Here is a 27,379-nt window from a genome sequence, read left to right as displayed (position 1 = left end):
CAACTTATGTGGTGGAATTATTAGTTTAAGACCTTAGAGAACACACATTTGTTAATATTTGGGAATGGGAAGGATGCCAAAGAGAAAAGAAGCGAGCAAACTGCAGAAGGGAGGACATTCCCCTGAGCACCTATCACACCAGAGACTGCAGCAGCAGTCTCTCCTGAACCCCCGGGGACCTGGTAGACTCACAGGAATTGGCTGTGGCGATGGAGAGACATACCTTGAAAGTTGGGGCTGTGATTGAGGAGATACATGGGGAGATTCGTGCCCATGTCCAACCTATCGCATCCGTGCTACAGAAGCATGAGCAGGAGATCCAGGGCTTCTGGGAGAGGCTGGAGGAGGTTGAGGGTCAAACTAAGGCCTCGGAAACTGCGATGGAGTCCTCATCCAGTCAGATCCAGGTGCTGGAGCGAGAGGTGCGGGCCTTGCGAGACCGCATCGACGACCTTGAGAAACGAGGTCGGAGGATAAATCTCCGAATTGCCAAGCTCCCTGAAGATGAGCAGCCAGTCAGCTTCTTTGGAAGCTGGCTGCTCAAGTTTTTGGGCTTTCACATAGAGTCCAGTAGGCTGCAGATTGACAGGGCTTATCAGGTTACACTGCACAGGTCAGGCCCAGTGCACTTCCACTCATATAAGGACAAGCAAAAAGTCATAGAAGCTTCCAGATCCCTGGGAAAAGATCCGCAGGCACTGCTGTACAAGGGGTCAAAAATCATGTTTTTCCAGGATTTCTCAGTAACTAATTCGAAAGAGGAAGTCCTTCAATTAAGTTAAAAAGAGGAACCTGGGCATCCAATACTCCATGAGATACCCTGCAGTGTTTCGTTTCTGCCACGAGGACTCACTTTATACATTGACTCAGCGGAAAAAGCTAAAACCTTTGTGGACATTTTAAAATAGATGGATTGGCTTGAAGAATATGATTAATGCTTGTTCTTTTTTCTATCTTTCCCCATGTTTTCCTTTTCTTTTAATAACTGGATTTTCTGATGGGAAATTTTGTGGATGTCCTTTCTTGTCTTTTCCCCTTTTGTTTGTTCTGTTTCTCTTTTAGTCACAAGTAGGGGTGACATGAAGTCAGGGATAGGTGGAGTGCTCATCCTGACTTTGTCTTTTTTCTGTTGATTTAAGGATTGTCTCCTTTGTTTTTTTTGTCGGCCTCAGGCTAGGGCACAGTCTGGGTTTGAAGGAGCTGTGAAGGAGGGGATTGGTAGGGTGAGTGCCATCTGTGGGCAGGGGGAAGAGTCTTCCATTCAAGGTTTTATCATTTTTTTTGTAGTTTTTTGATAGTAATAGGTGTTTATAGTTATGGTAGAGTAGTTTTTGTGTATATATAGTTCTTCGACTCAGAGTCTTTATTTACTTATGCTCGGCGCTTTGTAAGCCGGGTTCTCCCTCTGAGGTGTTCAAGAGTCTCTGAAAGGGGATATGGCGAGTGTCTTATTAAATGGTGTCCCTGGAACATTAAGGGAAGTCATTCACCTGTTAAAAGGAAACAAAAATGCTTTCTAGCCTTGAGGGAAAGGGTTGAAATCGCTTTGTTGCAGGAAACCCATCTTGATGATGGGGACCAGCTGAAATTACAACAGAAGGGTTATAACAGAGTATTCTTTTCATCCTTTATTACTAAAAGTAGGGGAGTGGCGATACTTATCCAGAAAAATCTTCCGTTCACATTATTAGAGCAGATGAAAGATGAGCAGTGACAGTTTGTGATACTTAAAGCCTTGATATATGGGGAGGAATATGACATTTTAAATGTCTAACTCCTCCGGCTCATCCCTTCAAATTTTTGATTAGTGCTTTCTCTAAGTTGAGTGCTTTTGGTACACTGCGCATTACTATGGGGGGGATTTTAATTGTCTTTTGGATCTGACAGTGGACAGGATGCCTTGCGGGTTCCCAACTATTTCTTCGCAGGCCAAGCAGGTGGTTGGCTTATGCAAGGAGTTGGGGCTGGTGGATACTTGGCGATGTCTTCACCCTACTGTCAGGGACTTCACCTTTTTTTTTTCAAACCCACAAATGTCACATGAGGATTGAGCTCTTTCTGGCTCCCTCAGCCCTTCTGGATTTGATTATGGGTTGTAAAATTGGGAATTAAGCTATCTCTGATCACGCAGCAGTATATTTGGAGGTTAAGGCCAAGAGTGAAGGGCTAGGTCCAAACGCCAGTGCCGCAAACCCTTTTCTCCTTAAGGATTCCAAATTTGTGTAGTAAGTTTTGAAGCAGTTTCAGGAATTCTTGACTATCAACTCAGGCACGGCTAGTAATCCGTCTAGGCTATGGGAGATTGCTGAGGCCTTTGCTAGGGGATTAGCTATTTCGTATTCGACTAGCTGGAAACGACAGAAGGAGGAACAGCAGTGTCTACTTGAGACGTGGTTAAAAGCCGCTGAGACAGCACATTTTACGCGGCCTTCGGTGACTAAGGTACAACGGATCACAGCCCTCTGGGCTGCCTTGAATTCAATACTGACACAAAATACAAAGAAAGAACTTGCTTTTGCTAGACAAAGGCTTTTCAAATATGGGGATAGGCCAGGGAAATATTTAGCGTACCTGACTAGGAAAAAGCGTGCTCCCCAATCCATTACTGCAATCAGAGACAGCGCGGAGTCCTTACATATGATGCTAAAAAGATTAATGAGGCTTTTCGGAGCTTTTACTCTGAACTGTATCGGTCTGAAGGTTGCAAGGACAAGAGAGCTAAAATGGTGACTTTTTTAAGAACTTGGACCTCCAGGGGTAACCTTGGAACAGGCCTCTCTCCTTAGTGCCCATTTGGCAGTTCAGGAAATACAGGAGGCAGCTGGGCAACTTCAGAGTGGGAAAGCGCCTGGCCCTGATGGTCTTCCGGGTGAGTTTTATAAAGAGTTTAAAGGGATTCTGTCAGGGCTGATGTTGGAGTTGTACAATCGCTCCTATATGCGTGAGTGCCTCCCACCATCTTTGAGAGAAGCTAATATTTCCTTAATTCTTAAGAAGGGCAAGGTTCCTGAGGATTGTGCCTCTTACAGGCCCATCTTTCTACTAAATTCAGATTTCAAGATTCTGTCCAATATCCTGGTGCTGAGATTGGAAAGTGAGTTGCCCCATATTATTAAAGAGGACCAGACAGGCTTTATAAGGGGCTGTAGGTCATCTAATGATATTAGAAGGTTGCTGAATATGGTCCAAGTTTGTCAGCAGTGATTCAGGTGTTGGTGATTTCCTTAGATGCAGAGAAAGCATTTGACCGGGTGGAATGGCCGGGTGGAGGCCATTTTATATCGCCACCAACTGGGTGAAGTGTGGGAATTTTAGGATTGGGGTAGTCGGCAAGGCTGTCCCCTCTCACCGTTGTTGTTTACATTGGTGATAGAGCCGCTGGCAGAGGCCATTCATCAGAACATCCACATAACCGCTCTGCAGTGGGATTGAGGGCACACAAGATTACACTGTATGCGGATGATGTCCCTCTGTTTTTATCAAACCCGATGACCTCCAACCCCCATTTGATACAATGTATCGATTCATTTGGTGCTATTTCAGGATATAAGATTAACTTCGCAAAATGGGAGTCTATACCTTTGGGGAACCTTAAGGGTGTGCCGGAAGTTGAAGTTCCCTTTTAAGTGGTCACGGGTGGAGTTCTAATACCTAGGCATTTTTATTACCCCAAGTTTGATCTTTTGTTTCAGGCTAATTTTGCCCACTTGCGCAACAATATTCGGCGAGATCTCCAGAGATGGGAGGCTCTTCCAATTTCATGGCTGGGCCATATATATCTCATTAAGATGAATTTTATTCCTCGCTTGCTTTATCCCATGCGTATGCTCTCTATAATGTTTCCAGGTCAATGCTGCGGAAGCTTATGGGGTGGTTTGGTTCCTTTGTCTGGCATTGTGGGTGGCCCCTCATCAAACTTACTAAATTGCAGTTGCCTCATGGAGGGGGAGGAGTTGATTTCCCAGACATCAGGAGGTATCAATTGAGTTCCCTGCTGTCCTTTGTCTGCGATTGGGTAGGTAACAATCCAAACTCAATATGGCTGGATATCGAGGCCTTCCAGGCAAAGTGCCCTCTTATTAACATGTTATTCATGGGTAAGATGAGGACAGTTATGGACCATTGTCATTAGTTTGGTCAAGGCATGGAGGGCAATGCGTCAGAGTGAGGGTTGTTTATCCAAGATTTCATCACTTACACCTATAGTTGGCATGCCAGGGTTCCAACCAAGGATGATGATCTCAGGGTTCAAACTATGGGCAGCAAGAGGAGTTTCTAGTTTGGGAGACTTGTTTGAGGGGGAGGTAATGATGTCTTTTGAGCAACTGAGCCGCAAATACGGGTTTGCAGAGATTTTTTTTCAGGTTAGGGAATTCATCCAGAAGAAGAGAGTTTGTTGCTATGTTCCACAAGCACCCTTTCGGTTAGTGCCCTCTATCGTCTGCTGGGTGGCAGGGCCTGGCAGGATATTAACCGGTTATGTGAGGTTTATGAGCAAGAGCTAGGAGTGGAGATCTCTTCTGAAACATGGGAGAATACTCGAACGATCTCAATCTGTAATAGGACATGCGCTACGTGGTTAAATGTTCTGCACAGGGCTCATCTGGCACCAGACCATCTAGCGAAGTTTTAAAAAGGGGCATCTTCAGTCTGCCCCAAATGTAAAATAAGTGTAGGTATTCTTACCCATTGCTTCTGGGTATGCCACAGACTCAGTGTTTATTGGAGTGCCATGACGGGAGAGATAGGGAGGGTATTGAGGACAGAAGTCAAAGTAGACCCGATATCTCTCCTCTTAGGTCTACCAAATTTACTACCTTCAGATGGGCATGGGAAGAAACTATTTAATATTTTTGCATTCTGTGCATGGAAGAATATCCTGATGAATCAGGTGTCTGAGAACCTGCCGGGTTTGCTGGGCTGTCAGAAATTAGTTATGGAGCACATTCCCTTGGACATTTTTACAAACATGGTGCACCACACAACAAGCTATTTTTATAAGACATGGCAGCCCTACTTGAGTTATTTGGATACAGATTTGTCAATTATCTTAACTAGGGCATTTGTTTAACCAGGATGGTTAGATTTGTCAAGCCCTGGGTCCTGGAGGGGGGTCTCCTGAGTTAATACAGGTATATATACAATGCTCCCGTTCCTTTGTTTGAGAGCTTTGCGCCGAGCATAGCAGATTTGTATTTTGTGGGTTTTTTTGCTTTTTTTTGGTGTTGCTTTGCACAGTGTTGGGGTTTGTTTGGTATCATAGGGTAGGTTAAGTCGACAGTAGTTGTATTGTAACTTGTGTTTTTTTATTATACTGATATTTGTTATTGTATTTTCATTAATTTTATATGTTTGTGAAGTTAAAAAATTTAAGTTAAAATATTTACAAAAAAAATGCATGAGACAAATTGTCAATTTTTTTCACAATACACTTGGAGCCCACAAACTGTATTGCCCAAAAGGCCATGCACAGCAGGTGCAGAGAAATATTAGCCATGTTTCCCTCTAGTCCACATACATTTTAACAAGAAAGTACATTACTGTGCTTCATAATGTTGCTGGGTCAAATTTTTAGAACTCACTCCACAACAGCATTTTAGGTGTACCATATGGACTGCAGTAGTTCACTGTCATCTCAAGAACTTTTAAAGAACCTGGTAATAAATGCCTGCATCCCAAGAACATTTTTTTTATCTTTCAGAATGATTTTGCATTGTGTTGTCAGCATAGAGCTGCTTGAGGCCTTCAGCCATAGTACATGCCAGCCAATGCTTGCTGAGTAGATATTGAACTTTGATGTCTAGGAGTTAATGACAAAAATAAACGCAGATGTTGAAATCCAAGGTAGGCAGGTATGAGGCTGGAACAACGCAGCAAGCCAGGCAGCATTAGCAGGTGCAGAAGTTTCTGGTTTAACCTTTTCTTCAGGACTGGAGGTAGGTGTAGGGGGAGCTGCAGATAAAGGGGATGGCAGGGTCAGGGTGATGAAATGGGGATAGATGCAGACAGGCAGAGGGTCAATGAATCTGGTATGTGCCTGGGAGGAGTGGTAGGGAGGGGGAGGAGCTGGGGACGGAATTGAGGGATGGGAAGGGAGGTTATTTGAAATTGGAGAACTGTGTTGAGCCCTTCAGGCTGTAGGCTGCCCAGTTGGAAGATGAGGTGGTGTTCCTCTAACTTTACTGCACCACCTGCACCTGGAAGGACTGTTTGGGGCACTGAATGGAGGTGAGGGGAGATGGTACACAGTTGGGTGAGACAGGTTCACCTGCCTCTCTTCCAACCTAGTTTCCTGTACCAGGTGCTCCCATTGTAGTCTTCTCTACATCGGGGAGACCAAACGTAAACTTAGGGAGCGGTTTGCTGAGCATCTCAGACGAACCCACAGGGGTCGACTGGACTTCCCAGTCACTGCCCATTGTAATTCCACTTTTCACTCCCTTTCTGACATGACCATCCTTGGCCTCCTCCATTGCCACAATGAGCGAAACTGCAAATTGGACGAACAACACCTCATCTGCCGCCTGGGCAGCCACAACCCGGAAGCCTCAACATTGAGTTCTCCAATTTCAGATAACCTCCCTTCCCATCTCCTGACTCCCTTCACAGACCCTGTCCCTCCCTTTCACTCCTTCCATCCACCTACTGGATTCCTTCCTCTCACTGACCAAACAGATCGTACCTGTCTTCACCTATCCCTGCCTCGTCTTCCCCACCCCCCTCGACCCCAACCCCTACACCCATCTCCAGTTTTGAAGAAGGGTTACACCCAAAATGTTGACTTCTCCGCCTGGCTCACTGTGTTTAGATTAGATTAGAATACTTCGTGTGGAAACAGGTCCTTCGGCCCAACAAGTCCACACCAACCTGCCGAAGCGCACCCACCCAGACCCATTCCCCTACATTTACCCCTGCACCTAATACTACGGGCAATTTAGCATAGCCAATTCACCTAACCTGCACATTTTTGGACTGTGGAGGAAACCAGAGACACGGGGAGAATGTGCAAACACCACGCAGGCAGCCGCCTGAGGTGGGAATTGAACCCAGGTCTCTGGTGCTGTGAGGCAGCAGTGCTAACCACTGTGCCACCATGCCGCCCACATGTTCTTCCAGCTTTCTGCCTGTCTAAGAGTTAATGGCTGCCAAACCCATCTCCAGATGTGCAGTTGCACATCATGCCAACATAACACTAAATTCTAAACTGGTTGTAAGATCTAGGGAAATGTAGCAATGATTATAATCCATCTGTAAATCTGTTTTGCACTTCTAGTGAAGGTTTAATAGCTAGATGTGCGTAATGTTAAAATGATAACTCCAGTTGTTTTTGATTGGCTAACTTGCACTTGACATTTTCTTTGGAGTGAATGAGGATATTATACAGTTGCTGTTTATTGTATGTTTTATTTTGTCCTTTACTTACTTCAGCTGAGAACCTAATGCCTGGGAGATGCTGCTGTGCTTTTTTTTGGATTAGTATAAAATTCAAATACTCTTAAGCACTTACATTGCAGCATTTATGGTGTCTCAGTTTCGCACTTCGAATTATTACTATCTTGAAGATCAAAATGTTCTTATCCTATCTACTTACTGCTGCAGTATTTAGATGTAATCTATATCAAAGAAAAGGCTTTATGGTTTACATCAAAAAGGCCATTTAAGCTGTAGTACTATAGGAGGGACAAACACAAACAAGTCATACTGTAAGTCTTTTCAAAGTCATCTTGAAATTGGCTCACACTGCTCTCCAGTTTTGATATTGGATCTTTAATGTTTCTCGTAATACTTTTACTTTTGCCCAGCTTATTGAGATAGAGATCTAATCCATTGTGAAATTGTATTTTATAGGACAGAGACCTGGGAGATGAGTATGGTTGGAAACAAGTTCATGGTGATGTATTCAGACCATCTAGCCATCCGCTAATATTTTCATCACTGATAGGATCTGGTTGCCAGATATTCTTTGTGTCCTTCATTGTTATTGTTGTGGCAATGGTTGAAGACCTATACACAGAGTAAGTATGCGTCTCATTTGTTGTTTTAATTATTAGTATTTTTGAAAAAGTGTGTAGCGCTTCCTCCGATATGAAAAATGTGGCAGCTCTGAGGGGATAAGTTCATTTTTTAAGATGCTGTGAGTGGCTTTATCGCTTTCTTCTAGCTGAGTAGGTGATTGTATTGTCTTGTGTGATACATTAGCTCTCCGGCAAGGACTTCTAAGCAATGAACCATGTAGAACTTTCCCAGGCTACTGCTTTAAGACCCATTCTAAGTTGGTGTGGGAAAATGAGCTTTTGCTCCTCACTGACCCATCGTACAAACAAATTGTAAGCAAAAGTTGGCCATTTAGCTCTGTGAGCCACCTCCACCAGGATCATGGCTGGTCTCTTTTTGTTTTGAGTTCCACATTCTTACCTATTCTCAATAACTTTTGATTGCCTGCCTGACAGGAGTCTACCTAGCGCAACCTTAAAAATATTAAATGATCTCAGTGATACTGTCCTATGCGATAGAGTTCCAAAGTTCGACAATGTCAGGGAAAAAGAATCTCTTCATCTCTGCCCTAAAGGGGCAAACCCTAATTTTTAAAATGTCTCTTAGTTCTGCACTCACAAGATGCAGCATTCTTTCCATGTCTACTTTATCAAGATCATTCAGGGTTTTGTATACTTCAATGTGAAATCACCGTTTACTCTTCTAAACTCCAGTGAAAAAGTGACAATCTATTCGACCTTACTTCGTAAGGCAGCTGCTCATTTGAAATATCAATTGCATAAATGACATTACCTCTGAACTGCCTCAAATGCACATACATCTTCCTTACAGTGTATTTGAGATGTAGACTCACCAGTGCCATGCAAGACTGAAATATAGAGTCCTTAATTTTATGTTCAGTTTCATCCCCCACTCAGAGAATGTAAATACATTGAACACAACAGTAACAAACTCAATATGCAAAGATGAGCAGACTGAAAATTTAAATGACCATAGCCTGAAGAAATTTTGTATAGTTTTCTGCATGCCCCTTGATTCAGTTTTAAGCTGCTATGTTCTTTTGTGTTAGCAGAAATCTGATACTTTCACCCATTTGTCTTTGAATTGAAATGACCTATGCACCTCACTTTCTGTGCAAGTAGCAATACTGCCAAAAGCAACCATCTTCAGTGGGCATTTAATGATTTAACCTTCATTGAATCCTCCACTGTTGACATCTCTGGATTTGCCATTAACCAGAAACTAAACTGGACTAACAATATAAATACTGTGGCTACAAGAGAAGGTGAAAAACTGCATCAAATACCTCACCACCTGACTTCCTAAATGCTGCCTACCTTACACAAGTAGGGAGTCTGATTCTCCACTTGCATGGATGACCACAACTCCAGCAATACTCAAGCTTAATTGTTCATCACAAAGCAGTTCACTTGATTGGCACTGATCCCTCATCTTTGTTTACTACTTCCATTTTTGACACAGCAGTGTGTGCCATTTATATTTTACACTGCTACAACTCACTCAGCTTCCTTCAACAGCACCTTCCAAACCAATTATCTGGGTCAGAGTCATGTGGGAATGCCATCAGCACTTGAAAACTTTCCACTGAGCCTCATTGGGCATTTTTCACTCCCTTTATTGCTGATTCAAAGTATTGGGGTTCTCTCACAGTACTAAAGGTCTGCCTACACAAGATGGGCTGCAGCATTTCAAAAAGGAAATTCACAACTATCACTTTCCCTGGGGCAATAAAGCATGGACCACTAGCAATGTATGACTTTTTTTATATAAAACTTCAGATTAAGTAAAAGGATTTAGGGCTGATGTGAGGAAGTTCTTTACTTCAGAAAAGGTTTTCAAGGATGTTGCCATGGTTGGATGATTTGAGCTATAGGGAAAGGCTGAATAGGCTGGGCATGTTTTCCCTGGAGCGTCAAAAGCTGAGGGGTGACCTCCTAGAGGTTTATAAAATCATGAGCGGAATGGATAGAATGAATAGATAAAGTTATTTTCCTGGGGTGGGGGAGTCCAGAAATAGAGGACACAGGTTTAGGGTGAGAGGGGAAACATATGAAAGAGAGCGAAGGGACAACGTTTTCACATAGAGGATGGTGTGTGTATGGTATGAACTGCCAGAGGAAGTGGTGGAGGCTGGTACAATGGTAACATTTAAAAAGCATCTGGATGGGTATATGAATAGGAAGGGTTTAGAGGGATATCGGCCAAGTGCTGGCAAATGGGGTTAGATTGGGTTGGGATATCTGGTCGGCATGGATGGATTGGACCAAAGGTTCTGTACATCTCTGACTCTGTGACATAAGCACTTTGGATAGACTGTTAGAGTAAAATCCATTGTTATTTAAGAGAGCATTGAAAGCTATCTTCAAAAGGGATGTAGACAAAAGATAGGGAATTATAGACCAGTTAGCTTAACGTCTGCAGTGGGGCAAATGCTCGAGTCTGGTATCAAAGAAGAAATAGCAAGGCATCTAGATAGAAATTGTGTCGTTGGGCAGATGCAGAATGGTTTTGTGAAGGGCAGGTCATGCTTAAGTAATCTTTTGGAATTTTATGAAGACATTACGAACACAGCGTACAACGGGTACTCAGTAGGTGTAGTGTATCTAGATTTCCAAAAGGCATTCGACAAGGTGCCGCACAAAAGGATGCTGCATAAGATAAAGGTACAAGGCATTAGGGGCAATGTATTAGCATGGATAGAGGATTAGTTAACCAACCAGAAGCAAAGAGTGAGAATAAATGAGTGTTATTCTGGTTGGCAATCAGTGACTAGTGGTGTGCCTTGGGGACTAGTATTGGGAATGCAATTATTCACAATTTAGATGGATGATTTGGAATTGGGGACCACATGTCGTATCTTGAAGTTTGTGGATGGCACTCTGACTGTGAAACTTTTCAAAGAGGCATAGTTTGTGAGTGGGCAAATGTCTGGCAGGTGGAGTACGATGTTGATAAATGTGAAGTCATCTATTTTGGTAGGAATAACAGTAAAAAGGACTATTACTTGAATGTTAAGAAGTTGCAGCATGCTGTGCAGAGGGAACTGGGTGTCCTTGTGCATGAATCACAGAAGGTTGGTCTGCAGATGCAACAGGTGATTAAGAAGGCAAATGGAATTTTGTCCTTCGTTGCTAAAGGCACTGAGTTTAAAAGCAGAGAGGTTATGTTGCAGCTATATAGGGTGTTGGTGAAGCCACACATGGAGTGCTGCATGCAGTTTTGGTCTCCTTAACTTGAGAAGGGATGTACTGGCACTAGAAGGGGTGCAGAGGAGATTCACTAGGTTGATTCCGGAGTTGAGGGGGTTGGCTTATGAAGAAGGACTGAGTAGACTGTGATTATATTCATTGGAATTTAGAAGAATGAGGGGGTATCTTACAGGGACATATAAAATGATGAAGGGAATAGAAAAGATAAAAGCAGAGAGGATGTCTTCACTGGTGGGTGAAACTAGGACAAGAGGCCACAGCCTCAAAATTAAGGGTAGCGGATTTAGGACTGCATTGAGAAGGAACGTCTTCACCCAGAGGGTTGTGAATCTGTTGATTTCCCTGCCCAGTGAAATGGTTGAAGCTTCCTCAGTTAATGTTTTGAAAGCTAAGTTAACTTTTTGAAGAGTAAAGGAATTAAGCGTTCCAGTAAGAGGGCGGGTAAGTGGAACTGAGACCACAAAATGACCAGCCATGATCTTATTGAATGGTGGAGCAGGGCTCAAAGTGCCAGATGGCCTGCTCTTGCTCCTAGTTATGTTCATGAATCAATGAGGGAACAGGCTATTCTGAATTTGGGATTGTTTAATGAGGTGGGATCAGTTATTGATCTCGTTGTAACTGAGCGATGTTTAAGGAGATACTCAATTGCTCCCGACTAAAATGTATTTCAGAAAAGAGGAAAAAATGAGGGGCTAAACAACAAGGCTAAAGATAATATAAAGACAAAAGTTAAGGCATACCATATTGCAAAGGTGGATGGCAGGCTGGGTGATTGGCAACATTTTAAAATTCAACAAATGTTACTAAAAAGCGTAATAAAGAGCACAAGTAAATTATGAAGCAAAACAAATGCAAAATACAGAGCAAAAGCTCCTACAAATATGTAAAGGGAACAGAGTAGCCAAAAATGAATGTTGGTCCCTTTGAGGATGAGACTACGGAATTAATAGTGCGGTACTCACAAAATCAATATTTTTCTTTTACTTTTTGTGGAGGACTATCGTAATAGTAACATGTAATGCAGAGGTGAGAGAAAGGGAGGAATCATCATCACTAGGGCAAAAATGTACTGAGCACGCTTTTGAGATTGAAGGCAGACTATTTCCCAGGGCTTGATGGACGATATCCTAAGATCTAAAAAGAAGTGACAGCAGAGATTGTGGCTCCATTGGTTTTACTATATGGAATTAGCCTGAATGTGAGGGGTTCCAGTGAATTGAAAGATTAAGGTTCACAGCATTTTGAGAGAGGTAATTTCTCCTCCCATCTGTTTTAAAACTGCCACCCCTTATCCTAAAACTATGATCCCTTGCTCTAGACTGCTCCATAAGAGGAAACATCCGCTTTACTTCTATTTCACCAACCTCCTTGGCCATCGTATAAACCTCCAGTTAGATCTCCTCTCCTAAACTCTTAGCAAGTATCGGCCTAAACTGCTCAACCTCGCTTCATAAGACAAATCTGCTCAAGTCTGGAATAAACCTACTGAATCTCCTCCAGCTGCACTCCATCTCTGTTCAAGCAAGGGGACCAAAATTGTATACAGTACTCCAGGTGCTGTCTCACTAGTGCCTTGTGTAGTTGCAGCAACACTTAACTGCTTTTACCTTTAGCAATAAATACCAAAATTCTAATCTTTCCAATTCATTGGAACCTCTCACATCCAGGCTATTGCCATATATTACAGCCACTATACAAGGCATTCGTGGGACTGCACCTGGAGTTTTATGAACAACTTTGCTCCCTTTGCTTGAGGAGTGGTGTAGTTGCGCGAGGTTGAGCAGTTTAGGCCGATACTTGCTAAGAGTTTAGAAGAAGAGAGGAGATTTAATTGAGGTTTATACGATGGCCAAGGAGGTTGACGAAATAGAAGTAGAGAGGATGTTTCCTGTTATGGGGCAGTGTAGAACAAGAGATCATAGTATTAGAATAAGGGGTGGCAGTTTTTAAACAAATGTGAGGAGAAATTACTTCTCTCAAAATGTTGAGCCCATGATGGTTGCTGGGGCATTGAGCAGATTTAAAGAGATTACAGATTTTTAAATTGGTAACGGGTTGAAGGGTTAATGAGAGTGAGCAAGAAAATGGAATTGAGGCCAAGTGAGATTAACCATGATGGTATTAACTGATGGAGCAGGTTCAAGTGGCTGAATTGTCTGCTCTGTTGTTACACACTGTCAGCTTTCACAATTTTGCCTCTGACTTTTTTTGTGCAAACTTCCACACTCTACCTCCCACCTGACTTTTGTGTGGACATGAAGGCTGGTGAGATGTAACTTCACTTTCCTGGTGTCAAGCTGCATTTTTAACAAGTTTCTCAGTAACAATATTAGGGGTTGTTTGTTCTCCGATATTGCTACTGGTATCCTCCAACAGAGGGCAACATTAGTACATATGAATACAACTGTACCTTGTATTCCGAACAATCTTCAGGTTGTATCAAATAGCATCAGTCCTCTAGCTTGGAGAACTAAAATTTTGGCCAGGATTACTGTCCTTGATTACTATCTGCATATGCGCACACTTTTTCAAGCAAGCACATTCGGTGAGAATGTGATCAGGCTTGGTTGTAATAGCACATGTACCTCACCAACCTGCAACACTCACTCATTCTAAGCCTTTTCAGGTGAGAAATATTTTCTTGGGTGAGGTGTTCCTAGTATCATCAGAAAGATATGGAGAAATTAAATTTTTTTAAAATTTCAACTGTGGAAGTAACTGAGACACAGTTTTCAGACTGTCTTTAAGGTTGCACTTAAGGCCACCTGCTTAACATTTACTTAACATGTTCCGTAGGGATCTGTGCTGGGACCTTTGCTGTTTGATCCAAGTCGTTTATATATATGACAAAGTGCAGATGGGTGGATTAGTAAATTTGCAGAAGATACAGTAGTTGTTTAGAGTTGTGGACAGTCTGGAAGGTTGTTAAAGGATACAGTGGGATATAGATCAGTTGCAGATACGGCCAGAGAACTGGCAGATGGAGTTTAATCTGGGTATGTGTGAGGTGCTGCACTTTGGGAGATCGAGCATTTGTTACAGACCCGGTCAGATCCCTCAAAACATTTCAAGAAGGTAGCCCAGACCCTAACTTTACTGGTTCTTTTAAGCAGGTGTAAAGTAGATGTTCCAGGGCAGAATCAGCTGGTCAAGCCACTTAGTTTTTAAAAAAAAACAGAATTTATTTACAGGATTACTGAATGAAACACAAAACAGAAATCCAGAATGCCAAATAACTTATCCTATCCGAAAACCCAGCAGACTATCTAAATTTAATGATGCTGTTCCAACTACTTGCAACAATCCCCATACACACCCTTTGGCATAAAAGGTGAAACAAACACAAGTTCTTACAGGAAAGAAGTCAGAGTACCAGCCTGGACCTGCTTCTGTGGATCTAGCAGCATTTCTACACACAACAGGTAACCCCTGCTATCTGAAAGTAAAGCGTTCCTGTGAAACCTTTCGTAAGCCGAAATAGCATACAGCGAAGAGGCAATTACCATTAATTTATATGGGAAAACATTTTGAGCATTCTCAGACCCAATAACTAACCTACCAAATAACACAAACATACGTTAAAAGCAGGAATAGTATGATAAATACACAGCCTCTATAAAGTAGAAATAATGTATTTCCAATGTTGTTTCACCGACCAGAATCAGGAATACAGCGAGCACCCTGAAGGCTAAGAAGTGGTGGTGATGGTATGTTCAGCTGAGTTATTGGTGAGACATACAGGAGACTGGGATGTTGGAGAGAGAGGAAGAGGGTCATCAATTAACAATTCTGGAAAAGGAGCTTGGCAGCACCACTCTCACTGCTTAGGGTGCGCACTGCCTCTATAACGGTTCGCTGCAAAACAAATGCTGAACACTGTTTTCACTTCTTGTCTTTCTTCGTAAAAGCAAAAATGCTCTTTCGATTTCTTTTGGTTAGTGAAACCAGGTACTAATGTAGGTCTTTCGTAAAAGCGAAATGGCATAAAGCAAACTTGCGAAAAGCAGGGGAATACCTGTACTGCTAAAAACCAAACCCAAACAAGAGAAAAGCTGAGCTGGGAGAACAGGCCACACCCCTTTTGTTGTGCATGTGGTTTTTTATAAACTTATAAGCCTACTGCCTGAGGCAGGCTCTGTTAGTTATTATCAACTTGGCCCTAAAACCCTCCACCTCCAGACTTTTCAGAGTCTGCGTCGTTTACGACCTCCTCAAAAAAAGAAGCCAAGGACTGCATACCCTTGTTAAAGGAGCAACTTTGTCACACATTAAGGAAAAGTATACAGTTAATAGCAGAACCCTGAACAGCATTGAAGTGCAAATGGATCTTGGGTTTCAAGTCCATACCCACCTGAAATTGGCCACAAAAGTAGACAGGGTGATAAAGAAGACATATGTCAAGCTTGCCTTAATTGTTCAGGGAATTGAGTACAGGAGTCAGGATGTTATGTTGCAGCCTTATAAGATTTTGGTTAGGCTATACTTAGAGTATTTAATTCAGTTCTGAATGAAAGGTGTTGAGGCTTTGGGGAGGGCAGAAGAGTTGCTACCTGGATTAGAGGCTATGAGCTATAATGAGAGGCTAGAAAAACTCGTGTTATTTTCTCTAGAGTGGCAGAGGCTGAGGGGAGACTTGAAAGAAGTCTGTAAAATTAAGATGCATGGATAGGGTTTATGGTAAGAACCTTTTTCCCAGAGTTGGAATGTCCAAAACTAGGGGCATGCATTTAAGGTGAGAAGGGCAAATGTGAGATATGAGGAGATGTGTACCCAGAGAGAGACAGAAGTCTGGAATACACTGCCAGGGGTGGTGGTGGTGATGGCAGATACGATAGGAGTGTTTAAGTGACTTTTAGATAAGTACTTGAATAAGCAAGGAATAGAGAGATATGGACCAAGGGCAAGCAAAAGGGATTAGTTTAATTTGGTGTCATGTTTGGCACGACATAAAGCATTACAGCCCTTCTATAGGCCCTTCAGCCCTCTATGTTGAGCTGGCCTGTGGAACCAATCTGAAGACTATCTATCCTACACTGTTCCATTCTTATCCATATGTTTATCTAATGACCATTTAAATGCCCTTAAACTTGGTGAGTCTACTACTGTTGCAGGCAGTGCATTCCACATCCATTCTACACTCTGCATAAATAAACTACCTCTGACATCTGTCCGATGTCTGTCAGCCCTCAATTTATAGCTATGCCCCCTCCATGCTAACCATCAACATCAGAAGAGAAAGGCTCTTGCTGTCCACCCTGTCAAACCCTCTGATTATTTTATATGTGTCAATTAACGTTCTTCTCTCTAATGGAAACAGCCTCAAGTCCCCTGGCCTTTCCTCATAGGACCTTCCCTCCATAACAGGCAACATCCTGGTGGCACGGTGGCTCAGTGGTTAGCACTGCTGCCTCACAGCACCAGGGTCCCAGGTTCAATTCCAGCCTCGGGCGACTGTCTATGTGGAATTTGCACATTCTTCCCATGTCTGCATGGGTTTCCTCTGGGTGCTCCAGTTGCCTCCCACAGTCCAAAGATGTGCAGGTCAGGTGAATTGGCTATGCTAAATTGCCCATAGTGTTAGCTGCATTAGTCAGAGGGAAATGGGTCTGGGTGGGTTACTCTTCGGAGGGTCGATGTGGACTGGTTGGGCCGAAGGGCCTGTTTCCATGCTGTAGGGAATCTAATCTAAATTTCCTCTGAACCCTTTCCAAAGCTTCCACATCCTTCCTATAATGCGGTGATCAGAACTGTATGCAATACTCCTGGTGCAGCTGGACAAGAGTTTTATACAGCTGCTGCATGGCCACATAGCTTCTATTGGTAGAATTTTCGAACAAATACACCGTATGCTGCCTTAACAACCCTATCAACCTGGGTGGCAACTTTCAGGGATCTATGTACATGGACACCAAGATCTCTGTTCATCTACACTAGCAAGAATCTTACCATTAGCCCAGTAATCTCTATTCCTGCTACTCCTTCCAAAGTGAATCACCTCACACTTTTCCACATTAAACTCCATTTCCACTTCTCAGCCCAGCTCTGCAGCTTATCTATGTCCCTCTGTAACCCACAACATCCTTCAGCGCTATCCACAACTCCACCAACCTTAGTAAATTTGTGGGTGACACTAACCCATCCTTCTACGCCCTCATTTAGGTCATATATAAAAATTCCAAACAGCAGTGGCCCCCAAAACAGATCCTTGCGGTACACCATTAGTAACTGAATTCCAGGGTGAACATTTCCCATCAACCACCACCCTCTGTCTTCTTTCAGCTAGCCAATTTCTGATCCAAACCGCTAAATCACCCTCCATCCCATGCCTCAGTATTTTATGCAATAGCCCACCATGGAGAACCTTATCAAATGCTTTACTGGAATCCATATACACCACATCAACCGCTTTACCCTCATCCACCTGTTTGGTTCTCAAAGAACTAATAAGGTTTGTGACATCAGTGATACGCTTAACAGCAAGTCATGGCATTTTAATATTTGCTAAAGCCATGACCTCACATCTTATGTGATTTGTGTTGCCTACTTTGTCACAAACTAATGTTTCTGTTAGGAATTCTGATTTACTGAGTTTAATCACAACGATTTCCTATGGTATACTGTTTAAAGTGAGTTGGACTACTTGTTTCTTTAGAACTGGACTATTTTGGCTTCAAGCAAGAGAGAAATTCTCAGTTTCTGTATTGAGTGTCTATGAACTACCTACAAAAGTGCTATTGAATTTTTAGGCATGACCTCCTTTTTGTTTTCCTCATTTTTCAGGAGAGGATCTATGCTAAGTACGGCCATATTTGTGTTTGCGGCAACATCTCCGCTAAATGGTTACTTTGGAGGGAGCCTCTATGCACGACAAGGAGGTATTTTGTGCATTTCATTGTGTATTTTGTACTTTAATTTCTTGCTGTAGGGTTCAATGTAATAGCTGATTTGCTATGTTCTGGGTGTTTTGCCAGTGTACAGAATTGATCTATGAAACTAACTGCTGAATGTCACAGTGTTCTATGACCTTGGGGAACGGCATGAAATGGTGATGTGTGAGAAGGGAATATAGCAAAGGGAGACAGATGACCATTGATCATCTGGCAGGGTTTACTAGAAAGCAGCAGAAGATTAACCTTTCTGTTCAGTATCTTTAGGGTGCACAGGCCAACCACAATGATGTGATCAGCTGCATTTGTGTGCATTCCAATATTAAACTAAAGGAATTAACTAGAATAAATAAATCATCTATAATACATACAATAAAGCAGAAATATGTGACCGTTGACAGATTGCTTCTCAATGTCAGCCACAGTCAAACTAATCTTACTGGGCTGTGGAAATCAGTGTTTCCTTCCAAGTTGGTTTCTTGTCCCAGTCCTGCTGAGTGCATTAGGAAAAGCTTCAACTTTGTGTTGCTTTTTAGCTGTGTTTTAAGTGTCTTCTGAATTCTCCTGACCCTCATCAGGTCCTTCGTTGAATTAGCAACCAGAACTGGATGCAATTCTTTAGCTTAATGAATGTCCAACAGAACTTCCCTTCTTTTGTATTCAGTTCCTCAATTGGCATCATCCTCACGGTTTGCCACACCTCCAACTTTGATATCATCAGAATGTTTTGAAGTTTTTCTCTAATCAAATTGCTAAATCCATTTTATTCAAACCTGGTGATTGGCAGAGTGCCAGGAGGGAGAGTTAATGCTGAAGAGAGAGATTAGTAAATGCATGAAGGATTGAGTGAAATAGCTGGGTATAACAGTGACAGAAAATAAATATTTAGGTACATAAATATTCCATAGCTTGTTGAAATAACTGAGATTAGAGATTGAGCTAAGAGATTAGGAATTCTTGGTAGTCAACATTCTACGTTGACTCCTCTAGAACATAGTTAAGAGTCACACAATACCAAGTTATAGCCCAACAGGTTAGTTTGGAAGCACTAGCTTTCCGAGTGCTGCTCTTTTATCAGATGGTTGTGGAGTATAAGATCATAAGACACAGAATTTGTAACAAAAGATTATAGTGTCATACAGTGATTACAGTGAACAAACCTGGATTGTTAAGCCTTTCATTTTTTAGAATGCAGGTTTCGGTTCATTTAATATGTAAATCTTAGAACGTCTTTTAAGTCACCTTCTCGAGATAACTTAAGGTTAACAGTTTTTGAGAAGATTTGTAGCTCAGGTTGTTAAGTATGTAAATTAACTTGCTGCGCATACTTATACCTTAAGGCTTTATAACAAAAGGTGACTTCTCAGCTCAGACAATGCATTAAAGGTCTGAGGTCAGAGTCTGTCTGTACCCAATCTTGAGTCAGACTGGTTCTATTTCCAAAGTGGAATTTACTAAATATTACATGGATTGACAGCCTGCGGATTGAGTTGAGAGAATGGTGCTGGAAAAGCACAGCAGGACAGGCGTCATCTGAGGAGTAGGAGAATCTAAGTTTTAGGCATAAGCTCTTCAACAGGAATCCTCCTCACTTTGTCCTGCCTGCAGATTGAGCGTTTTTTTGAGCAAATATAATTCTGCAGATACAAATTTGCCCCATAATCTTGAAAGTGCACGAGAGAGAGAGAGAGTTTGCCTGTGTGAAAGCTTGGTAAAGTGTGTGTGTGTGGTCCCCATGAGGGTGGCCTCAACCAGGATCTTGTGTTCATGTCACAACTACAGATGGCCCCATTACACTATACACACTTTCACGCACGCTCTCACACGCACGCACACACGCAGACTCTCTCTCATACGCACACCCCACACTCTCACTTATGCAGACACCCTCTCACAAGGCTTATACTCCACCACACCCTCTCCCACATTTTACCAAGCGTTCACACAAGCAAACACACATGCACTCACGTGCACACATTCACATGCGCGCCCTCTCTTCCCCCCCCCTCTCTTTCCCGCCCCCCTCTTCCCCCCCCTCTCTCCCCCCCCCCCTTCCCCCCCTCCTCTCCTCTCCCCCCCCCCCCTCCTCTCCTCTCCCCCCCTCTCCCTCCCCCCCCCACCCCCCCTCTCTCCCCCCCTCTCTCACACACCCACCCACAAACACATACAAGTCTATGGGATGAATTTGTATTTGCAGAACGTTCTATTTTTGCTCAAAAAACGCTCAATCTGTTGGCAGTCAATCCATGTAATATTTTGTAAATTCCACTTTGGAAATAGAACCAGTCTGACTCAAGATTGGGATGCAGACAGATTCTGACCTCACACCTTTCATGCATTATCTGAGCTGAGATGTCACCTTTTGTTATAATACCTTGCGTCATCTCGGGAAGGTGGAATTTACATATTAATCAACTGAAACCTGCATTCGAAAAGATGAAAGACTTCTATCACTGTAATCTTTTGCTATAAATTCTGTGTCTTATGATCTTTGGACTCCACAACCACCCGACGAAGGAGCGGTGCTCCGAAAGCAAGTGCTTCCAAATAAACCTTTGGACTATAATATGATGCTGTGATTCTTACCTTTGTACACCCCAGTCCAACACCAGCTCATCCACATCATGGCCTGTAGAACATGACTCGTGAGGTAAACAGAGCTAAACTATTGTGAGCAAAAGATTAGTATGTGAATTAAGCATTGTATCTGGTTTTGGTTAATAGCACCATCAAGATATATTTGCATTTTGATACCAGTGAGGAAATATATTTGATCTTGTTGACTGGAAGATTGGTCTCCAGGTCAAGCCAATCAAATGTAAGACAATTCCAGAGAGTATCTCTCTGTGATCAGCAAATGGATGGATTGTTGGGGATCTCAGATTAAAACTCTGGAACCATTCATAAAGCTGTTGAATGCATTAATTGAATTGGAAAGTTTTTTTTTGGTTGCACGAGTCAGGGCGGCCTCAGGCTGCAGCTGTCTTGTGGATTTTTACTCTTAGGATAGCTTAGAAGAAAATCAATGTTTTGTTGCAACATACATGTATAGAGAAGCTGGTGATGAGAACTATTCCATTCTTGGAGTCCTGAATTAACAATAATTTCTTGGAATAGGTTAAGCCATAGTTAGTTAAAAACAGGAAAATTGAGATGGCCAAATGGATATTTGAAAATGGACAAGATTGAAAAGAATTAACATAATTAAGCCAAACAAATTTATAAAAGCAAAGGTTGCAGATCCAAGAGAATAAGTTTAACTATCAAGGAACTAGGAACTAATCTATGATGCTGTTGTGGAATGGAGAGGAGTTATGGATTAAATTTCATAGGAAAACACTCAAAGGGGACAGCATAAACTGGTTAAAGAGAGAATTTGTGGTGAAAAAGGAAGCTCGTTCACTAAACAACAAGGAGAAAGTGAGGACTGCAGATGCTGGAGATCAGAGCTGAAAATATGTTGCTGGAAAAGCGCAGCAGGTCAGGCAGCATCCAAGGAGCAGGAGAATCGACGTTTCGGGCATGAGCCCTTCTTCAGGAATTAAACCCTTCCTGAAGAAGGGGTCATGCCCGAAACATCGATTCTCCTGCTCCTTGGATGCTGCCTGACCTGCTGCGCTTTTCCACTAAACAACAAGGCTGGGTCTGTTCATCCAAATGGCTTTTTCCTGTTGCTAATTTTGTTAGCACCATATGGTACTCCATTACAAAGTGTAATGATCACTGTGGTAAGGTAATCTGTGGACAACTGGATTTTGGTAGTATGGGACCTGCTTAAATTTTGCTGCATGCAGCAGCTGAACTGGTGTTTGTGGTGTTAGTCGAACACTGAAATATTCTGGGTACTTTAAAAATTAATACCGGTGACTCATCTTCTCTGGAGGAAAAAAATAATAAAGTTTTAAAGCAAACATCCATCTGCCCAACTTGTTTGGATAACTTACTGGAAGTTTTTCGTAGCTTATTTTAAAATTTACCATTATAATTATGCTGTGGAATTTCATCTACTCTTTGATTTACCTAGCAAAGCTCCCTGGCTGTTCATCACCTTAATTGACCTTTTATGGAAGGTCCCTAAAATAAAACAAAGAATTGCAGATGCAGGGAATCTGAAATGAACAAAACGGAACTTGCTTCAGACACTCAGCAGGTCAGGCAGTATCTGTGAAGAGAAATCACTTAACATTAGAAGAAGGGTTCCTGGACTAGACATGCTGGCTCTATTTTCTCTCCACAGATGCTGTCAGACCTGCTGAGATTCTCCAATTTGTTTTTGTATCATGAGAAGTCATTCTGATTGAAAAGCTCAGTCATTAACAAAGGTTGTAGTTGAACTGAATATTGTAAAAATTGATTTTCTAGTTGCTGTTGTGAATCAGAGCTAAAACATCTGTAACCTTATTTTTAAGTCCACCTCGCGTTTTGTACTTGCGATAAGCATATTAAAGACAGAAGAACCCTCGTGGAGCTTCAACAATGCTCACTCATCCACCACACAGTGCAAGTAATACCCTCCCAATCAACACTTGGTCTTTTTATCCATGATGTAAAAATATTGTGTCACTGTTTCACAGGAATTCCTTTGTGATGGTGGTTAGTATTTTCGATTGCATGTAAATGTCTAGGAGCTACTGCAACACTGCTTTGGGGCAGCCACAAACATAAAGGAAAATTAGTGAAGAATAGGTAGAAATAAATTTACCAGATTGCAGGTTACAGGGATAGAGGAGGAGATTAGGTCTGGGTGGGATGCTGTTTGGTGGGTTGACTTGTTGGGCTGAATGTTTCCACACTGTGGAAAATCTATTTTTAAAAAATTGAGTGCCTTCTAAACTCCCTGAAATTCTTTCCACTGACCTGCCAGGCAAGATAATGAAGACCAGAATGTCAGTTTAGGATGCAGTTAGAAATTCAGGATGTTAGGAGATGAGCTTCGTGAGCTTGAATCTCTGATTTTGGCTTATACTTGAGTATGAGACTAGACCAGAAAATGATTGGCCATTCACCTGCAGAAGATTTTGCATGACATTCTGTCCAATACTATCCGAGAGATTTCCCTGGCTAACTTAGCAGTTCCATGAATTATGGTTGGCTTTTTTTCTTTTCATTCCTGAATCAAACTGCAACTCATCTGTCGCCTTAGCTGAGATGCAGTGTGATCTGGTTAATTCGCGCAAGTGTGTGAATCTTGAAGGTAATTGAACCACACATTTGCTATGTTTTCACATCCTCCCAGTAATAGGCTTCTATTACTGCTGGAAAACTGAGGCATGGAAACTGCCCTTTGGTTCCCTTCTATTGCTATTTAAACAGCACCACTTGTTTCACACTGTCTTAAATAGAGTTTATGTAACCTCTAGGAATAGCTGACCCCCTGGTGTACTTTTATGTGAGGAATGCCAAGCACTCATGAAGTTTCTATGATTTAGCTTGGCTCCTATTTGGTCTGCAGTGTTGCTTATGCTTGCATGATCCTGTCACTTCCATTGCTCCTTTGCTGCTTTTGTTATTTACAGTTACGCTACCATCTCAAATTCAGCACCACAATTTTCTGTGATACACAGAAATAAAAGAAATAAATATTGAGCCTTGACTTCAATATCCTGTCTTCTCCCATCATCAGTTTCTAAGGAACTGATTTTTGACTGGGTATTGTGTCAGGATCATGATCTACTTTCCCAAGCTTCATACCATCTCCAAGTATTACAATGCTTCTCCCTGCACCCAAGTCCAGATCATTTACAAGAGTTACAGGACCAAAGCTAATGCTTTGGGAGTACCACAACAAACCAGCTTACTGCCAAAAACGTCCACATAACGTCAACCCTTTGCTTCCTGTCAGAGTATCAATTATGCATCCAAATTACCACATTGTCCTCAATTAAATGGGCTTCCGTCTTAAAATGCCTTTGCAACACTTCATTGAATGCCTTCAGAAAGTTGTGAAAGGCAACATTTACTTCAATACGTTGATCACTCTTCTCTGTCACCTTGTTTGAGAGGCAACCTTATAGAAGTTAATAAAATAATGAGTTTAGATTAGATTCCCTACAGTGAGGAAACAGGCCCTTCGGCCCAATCAGTCCACACCGACCCTCCGAAGAGTAACCACCCAGACCCATTTCCCTCTGACTAATGTACCATGGCCAATTCACCTGACCTGGAAGGAAACCCACGCAGACACTGGGAGAATGTGCAAACTCCACACAGACAGTCACCCGAGACTGGAATCAAACCTGGGACCCTGCTGCTGTGAGGCAACAGTGCTAAGCACTGTGCCACCCCTATGGATAGTTATCTTTTCCCTAGGATGGCGGGATTTCAAGACTATAGCTCGCATTTTTAGGGTGAGAGAAGAAAGGTTTAAAAAAGGTATAAGGGGTCATGTGGGTACAATTACAATATTTAAAAGGCATTTGGACAAGTACAAAAATAGGAGAGGTTTTGAGAGATATGGGCTAGGACCAAGTAGGTGGGAGTATGTTCGGCTTGGACTGGTTCAATGCTTTATGACTGTCATTAAAGTTAGATTGGTGCAGTTTGCCTTTAACAAGTCCGAGAAATTGAGTAAAGATGAATAGGAATAGGCCCATTTGGCTCTTCAAGCCTTCGGGGCATTTGATATGATCATGGCTGATCAGCTCACTCGGTACCTATTCCCGCTGTCTTCCCTTTGATCCCTGCAAACTATATCTAATTAATTCTTGAAAACATTGTATTTTGTTTGGAATTGCTTTCTGTGACAAAGAATTCCACATGCCCACCAGTCTTTAAATGAAGAAATTTCTCTTTGTTTCAGTCCTAAGTGGCCTAGTTTGTATCCTTAGACTGTGACTCCTTGCTCTGGACTCCCTGTCAGTTTTCTCTCTCGTTTTTCTGCTCATTTCTTTAAATATGGAATTTAACTTGGACTTTCAGAAAGCTTTTGATAAAGTTCCACGTAAGAGATGAGTATGTAAAATTGAAGCATGTAGGATTAAGTTAGTGTCCTGGCATGGTTAGAGACCTGGTTGGCATGCAGGAAACAAAATAAACATTTTTTCCAATTCTCTTCCCGCATAGCAACTTCACTAATTACATCCTCTCAAAGTTCCAGTAGATTTGGAAAGTATGATTTCCCACGCAAAATCCATGCTGATTATGTCTGATCTTGTCACTGTTTTCCAAATACTCTGCTATTAAATCTTTTATAATGACCTCCAACATTTTCCCCACGACCAATTCTAGCTAACCCCAGTTCTAGTGGGGTTATATTAGCTATCTTCCACTCCATAGGAAATGTTCCAGACTCCACAGAATCTTGAAAGATGACCGTGGATGCATCCACTATTTCCAGAGCACTTATATACTCCAGGATGTAAATTATCAGGCACTGATATTTTTCAGCATTTGATCACACCATTTTCCCCAATGCCATTTTCCTACGAATAATATTCTCCAATCCACCACCTCATTAGGTCCCGTGTTCCCCAACATTTTTGGGGCAATATTTGAACTATTATTGTGAAGACAGACCAAAGTTTGTATTTAATTGGGCTGCTATTTCTTTGTTGCTCATTATAAGCTGCTCCACTCCTCACTGTAAGGGGCCTATATTTGTCTTCACTATTCTTTTTGTCTTCACTAATCTTTTTATCTTCACATATCTATAGAAGCATTTACCATGAGTTTGCATGCCTCCCCGCAAGCATATTCTCGTACTCTATATTTCTGTCATAATCAATCCCTTTGTCCCCTTTACTGAAATCTAAACAGCTTCATATCATCAGCTCTGCTTTTTTAGCCAGATTGTATTAATGTTTATTTGTTTATTTACTTACCTGTTTGTGCTGTTAATTTATCCACACGGATTTGTGCAAATGCTCTGCACATTAAGACACGTGGCCTTAAGATTTGTCTTTTTCATGTTTTTAATCCCATTTGCATTATTTTGTGCTATAATCCTGTTTGATTCTTGACCTTGAATCACTTTTCTCATTTCCCATTCTGTCTTTTGTTTTTGCCCTTGTTTCCTTCAATTCTGTCTCCCTGCATAAGTTCCCACCCCCCTGCCAGCTGGACTCTCAAGCCCATGCCAGCTGCTCTCTTTTATTAACCCATGTCTTTCTAAATGACAATAGATTCTAGTAACATCCCCACCATCAACGTTACACTGCCGGTTCTGTAATTTCCTGGTTTCTCCTCACTTCATGTCGAGCAGAGTGAGTGCAGTATACTAAATGTAAAGAATTACAAGCACGTTATTGTTTACCTGGAGCCCTGAATACGTAGTCACAGACAAAAGGGGTGAGGCAGTGGACCTGAGTATGACCAAAACAAGGAATGTTCCAAGCATCTCTCAAAAAAAAAACACACACGGGACCTGTGCAGGTTTCCATGGCAACGTCCTGCATTGGGATGAATAAATTGAGACAAAGGAGAAATTGTTCCATGTGAGAACCAGTTCAAGTGGTGTGGGGTGGAGTGTGACTGGGTTTCCGGTCAAAAGAGAAATGATAACACTGGAGCCTTCCTGCTCAAGAATAGATGTGCCAAGAAAATTCGTCAGTTTCAATTAGGAAACCGTTTAGTGACTGGTGTTGAAAGAGTCACAAGGGGGTGGGTAGAGACTGGACAAGGTGCGAAAAAATTAGTTCTGAGTGATACAAGTTAGAGTACACAGAGCAGGTTGAAACAGTGGCCTCATGGAGCTGTCCTGTTCGAGGATCCAATAAAAGAGGCAGAAATCAGTAGATTTGTGGACTGTGCTTAGAGGTGCTGGACACTGGCATAAGAAATTATAGTGAAATTATGCCAGTGGCAATCTTTGAAACAAAGGCTTGATGTTCACTGGTGGTTATGTTCAAGGTGTAGGTATCCCGGAGTTGGTGGTGTTCTACCTCGGCCAGGCAGAGATCAATTTGCCACGCACGAACAGCAACACACTTTGGTGTCAGGTTTGGGGAACTTGAGAGAATGAAGCATTTGCTGCACATTGGGAGGAATATAATTTATTAACTGGAAAGTCATTTGAACTTCCTTGGCCTGTGAAAGATGTTATGTAAATGCAGTTCCTTGCTTTCTCTGTGAATAGGTGAAGTTGTTTGAAATGAGCTTTAATTTTGGCTTTCTACTTTTTATTTATAAACAGGCAGAAGGTGGATAAAGCAGATGTTCATTGGAGCATTCTTGATCCCAGCCATGGTGTGCGGAACTGCATTCTTCATAAATTTCATTGCAATGTATTATCATGCATCACGAGCTATTCCTTTTGGAACAATGGTA

General features: G+C 42.1%; 1 protein-coding gene across 1 annotated transcript in view; it reads left to right on the top strand.

Moving 5' to 3' along the window:
- The window catches only part of tm9sf3 (transmembrane 9 superfamily member 3), a 148,134-nt gene that overhangs the window by 65,424 nt on the left and 55,331 nt on the right, over positions 1-27,379 (top strand). The window contains exons 7-9 of the mRNA XM_072582943.1: positions 7,849-8,015; positions 18,009-18,103; positions 27,246-27,376. Coding sequence (XP_072439044.1) covers positions 7,849-8,015; positions 18,009-18,103; positions 27,246-27,376 — 393 coding nt within the window. The remainder of the gene's footprint in view (positions 1-7,848; positions 8,016-18,008; positions 18,104-27,245; positions 27,377-27,379) is intronic.

The sequence above is a fragment of the Chiloscyllium punctatum genome, chromosome 13 (genome assembly GCF_047496795.1).
Source record: "Chiloscyllium punctatum isolate Juve2018m chromosome 13, sChiPun1.3, whole genome shotgun sequence".
Lineage (NCBI taxonomy): Eukaryota > Metazoa > Chordata > Chondrichthyes > Orectolobiformes > Hemiscylliidae > Chiloscyllium > Chiloscyllium punctatum.
The sequence above is the reverse complement of the archived record's forward strand: the minus strand, read 5'-3'. Positions and strand labels throughout refer to the sequence as shown.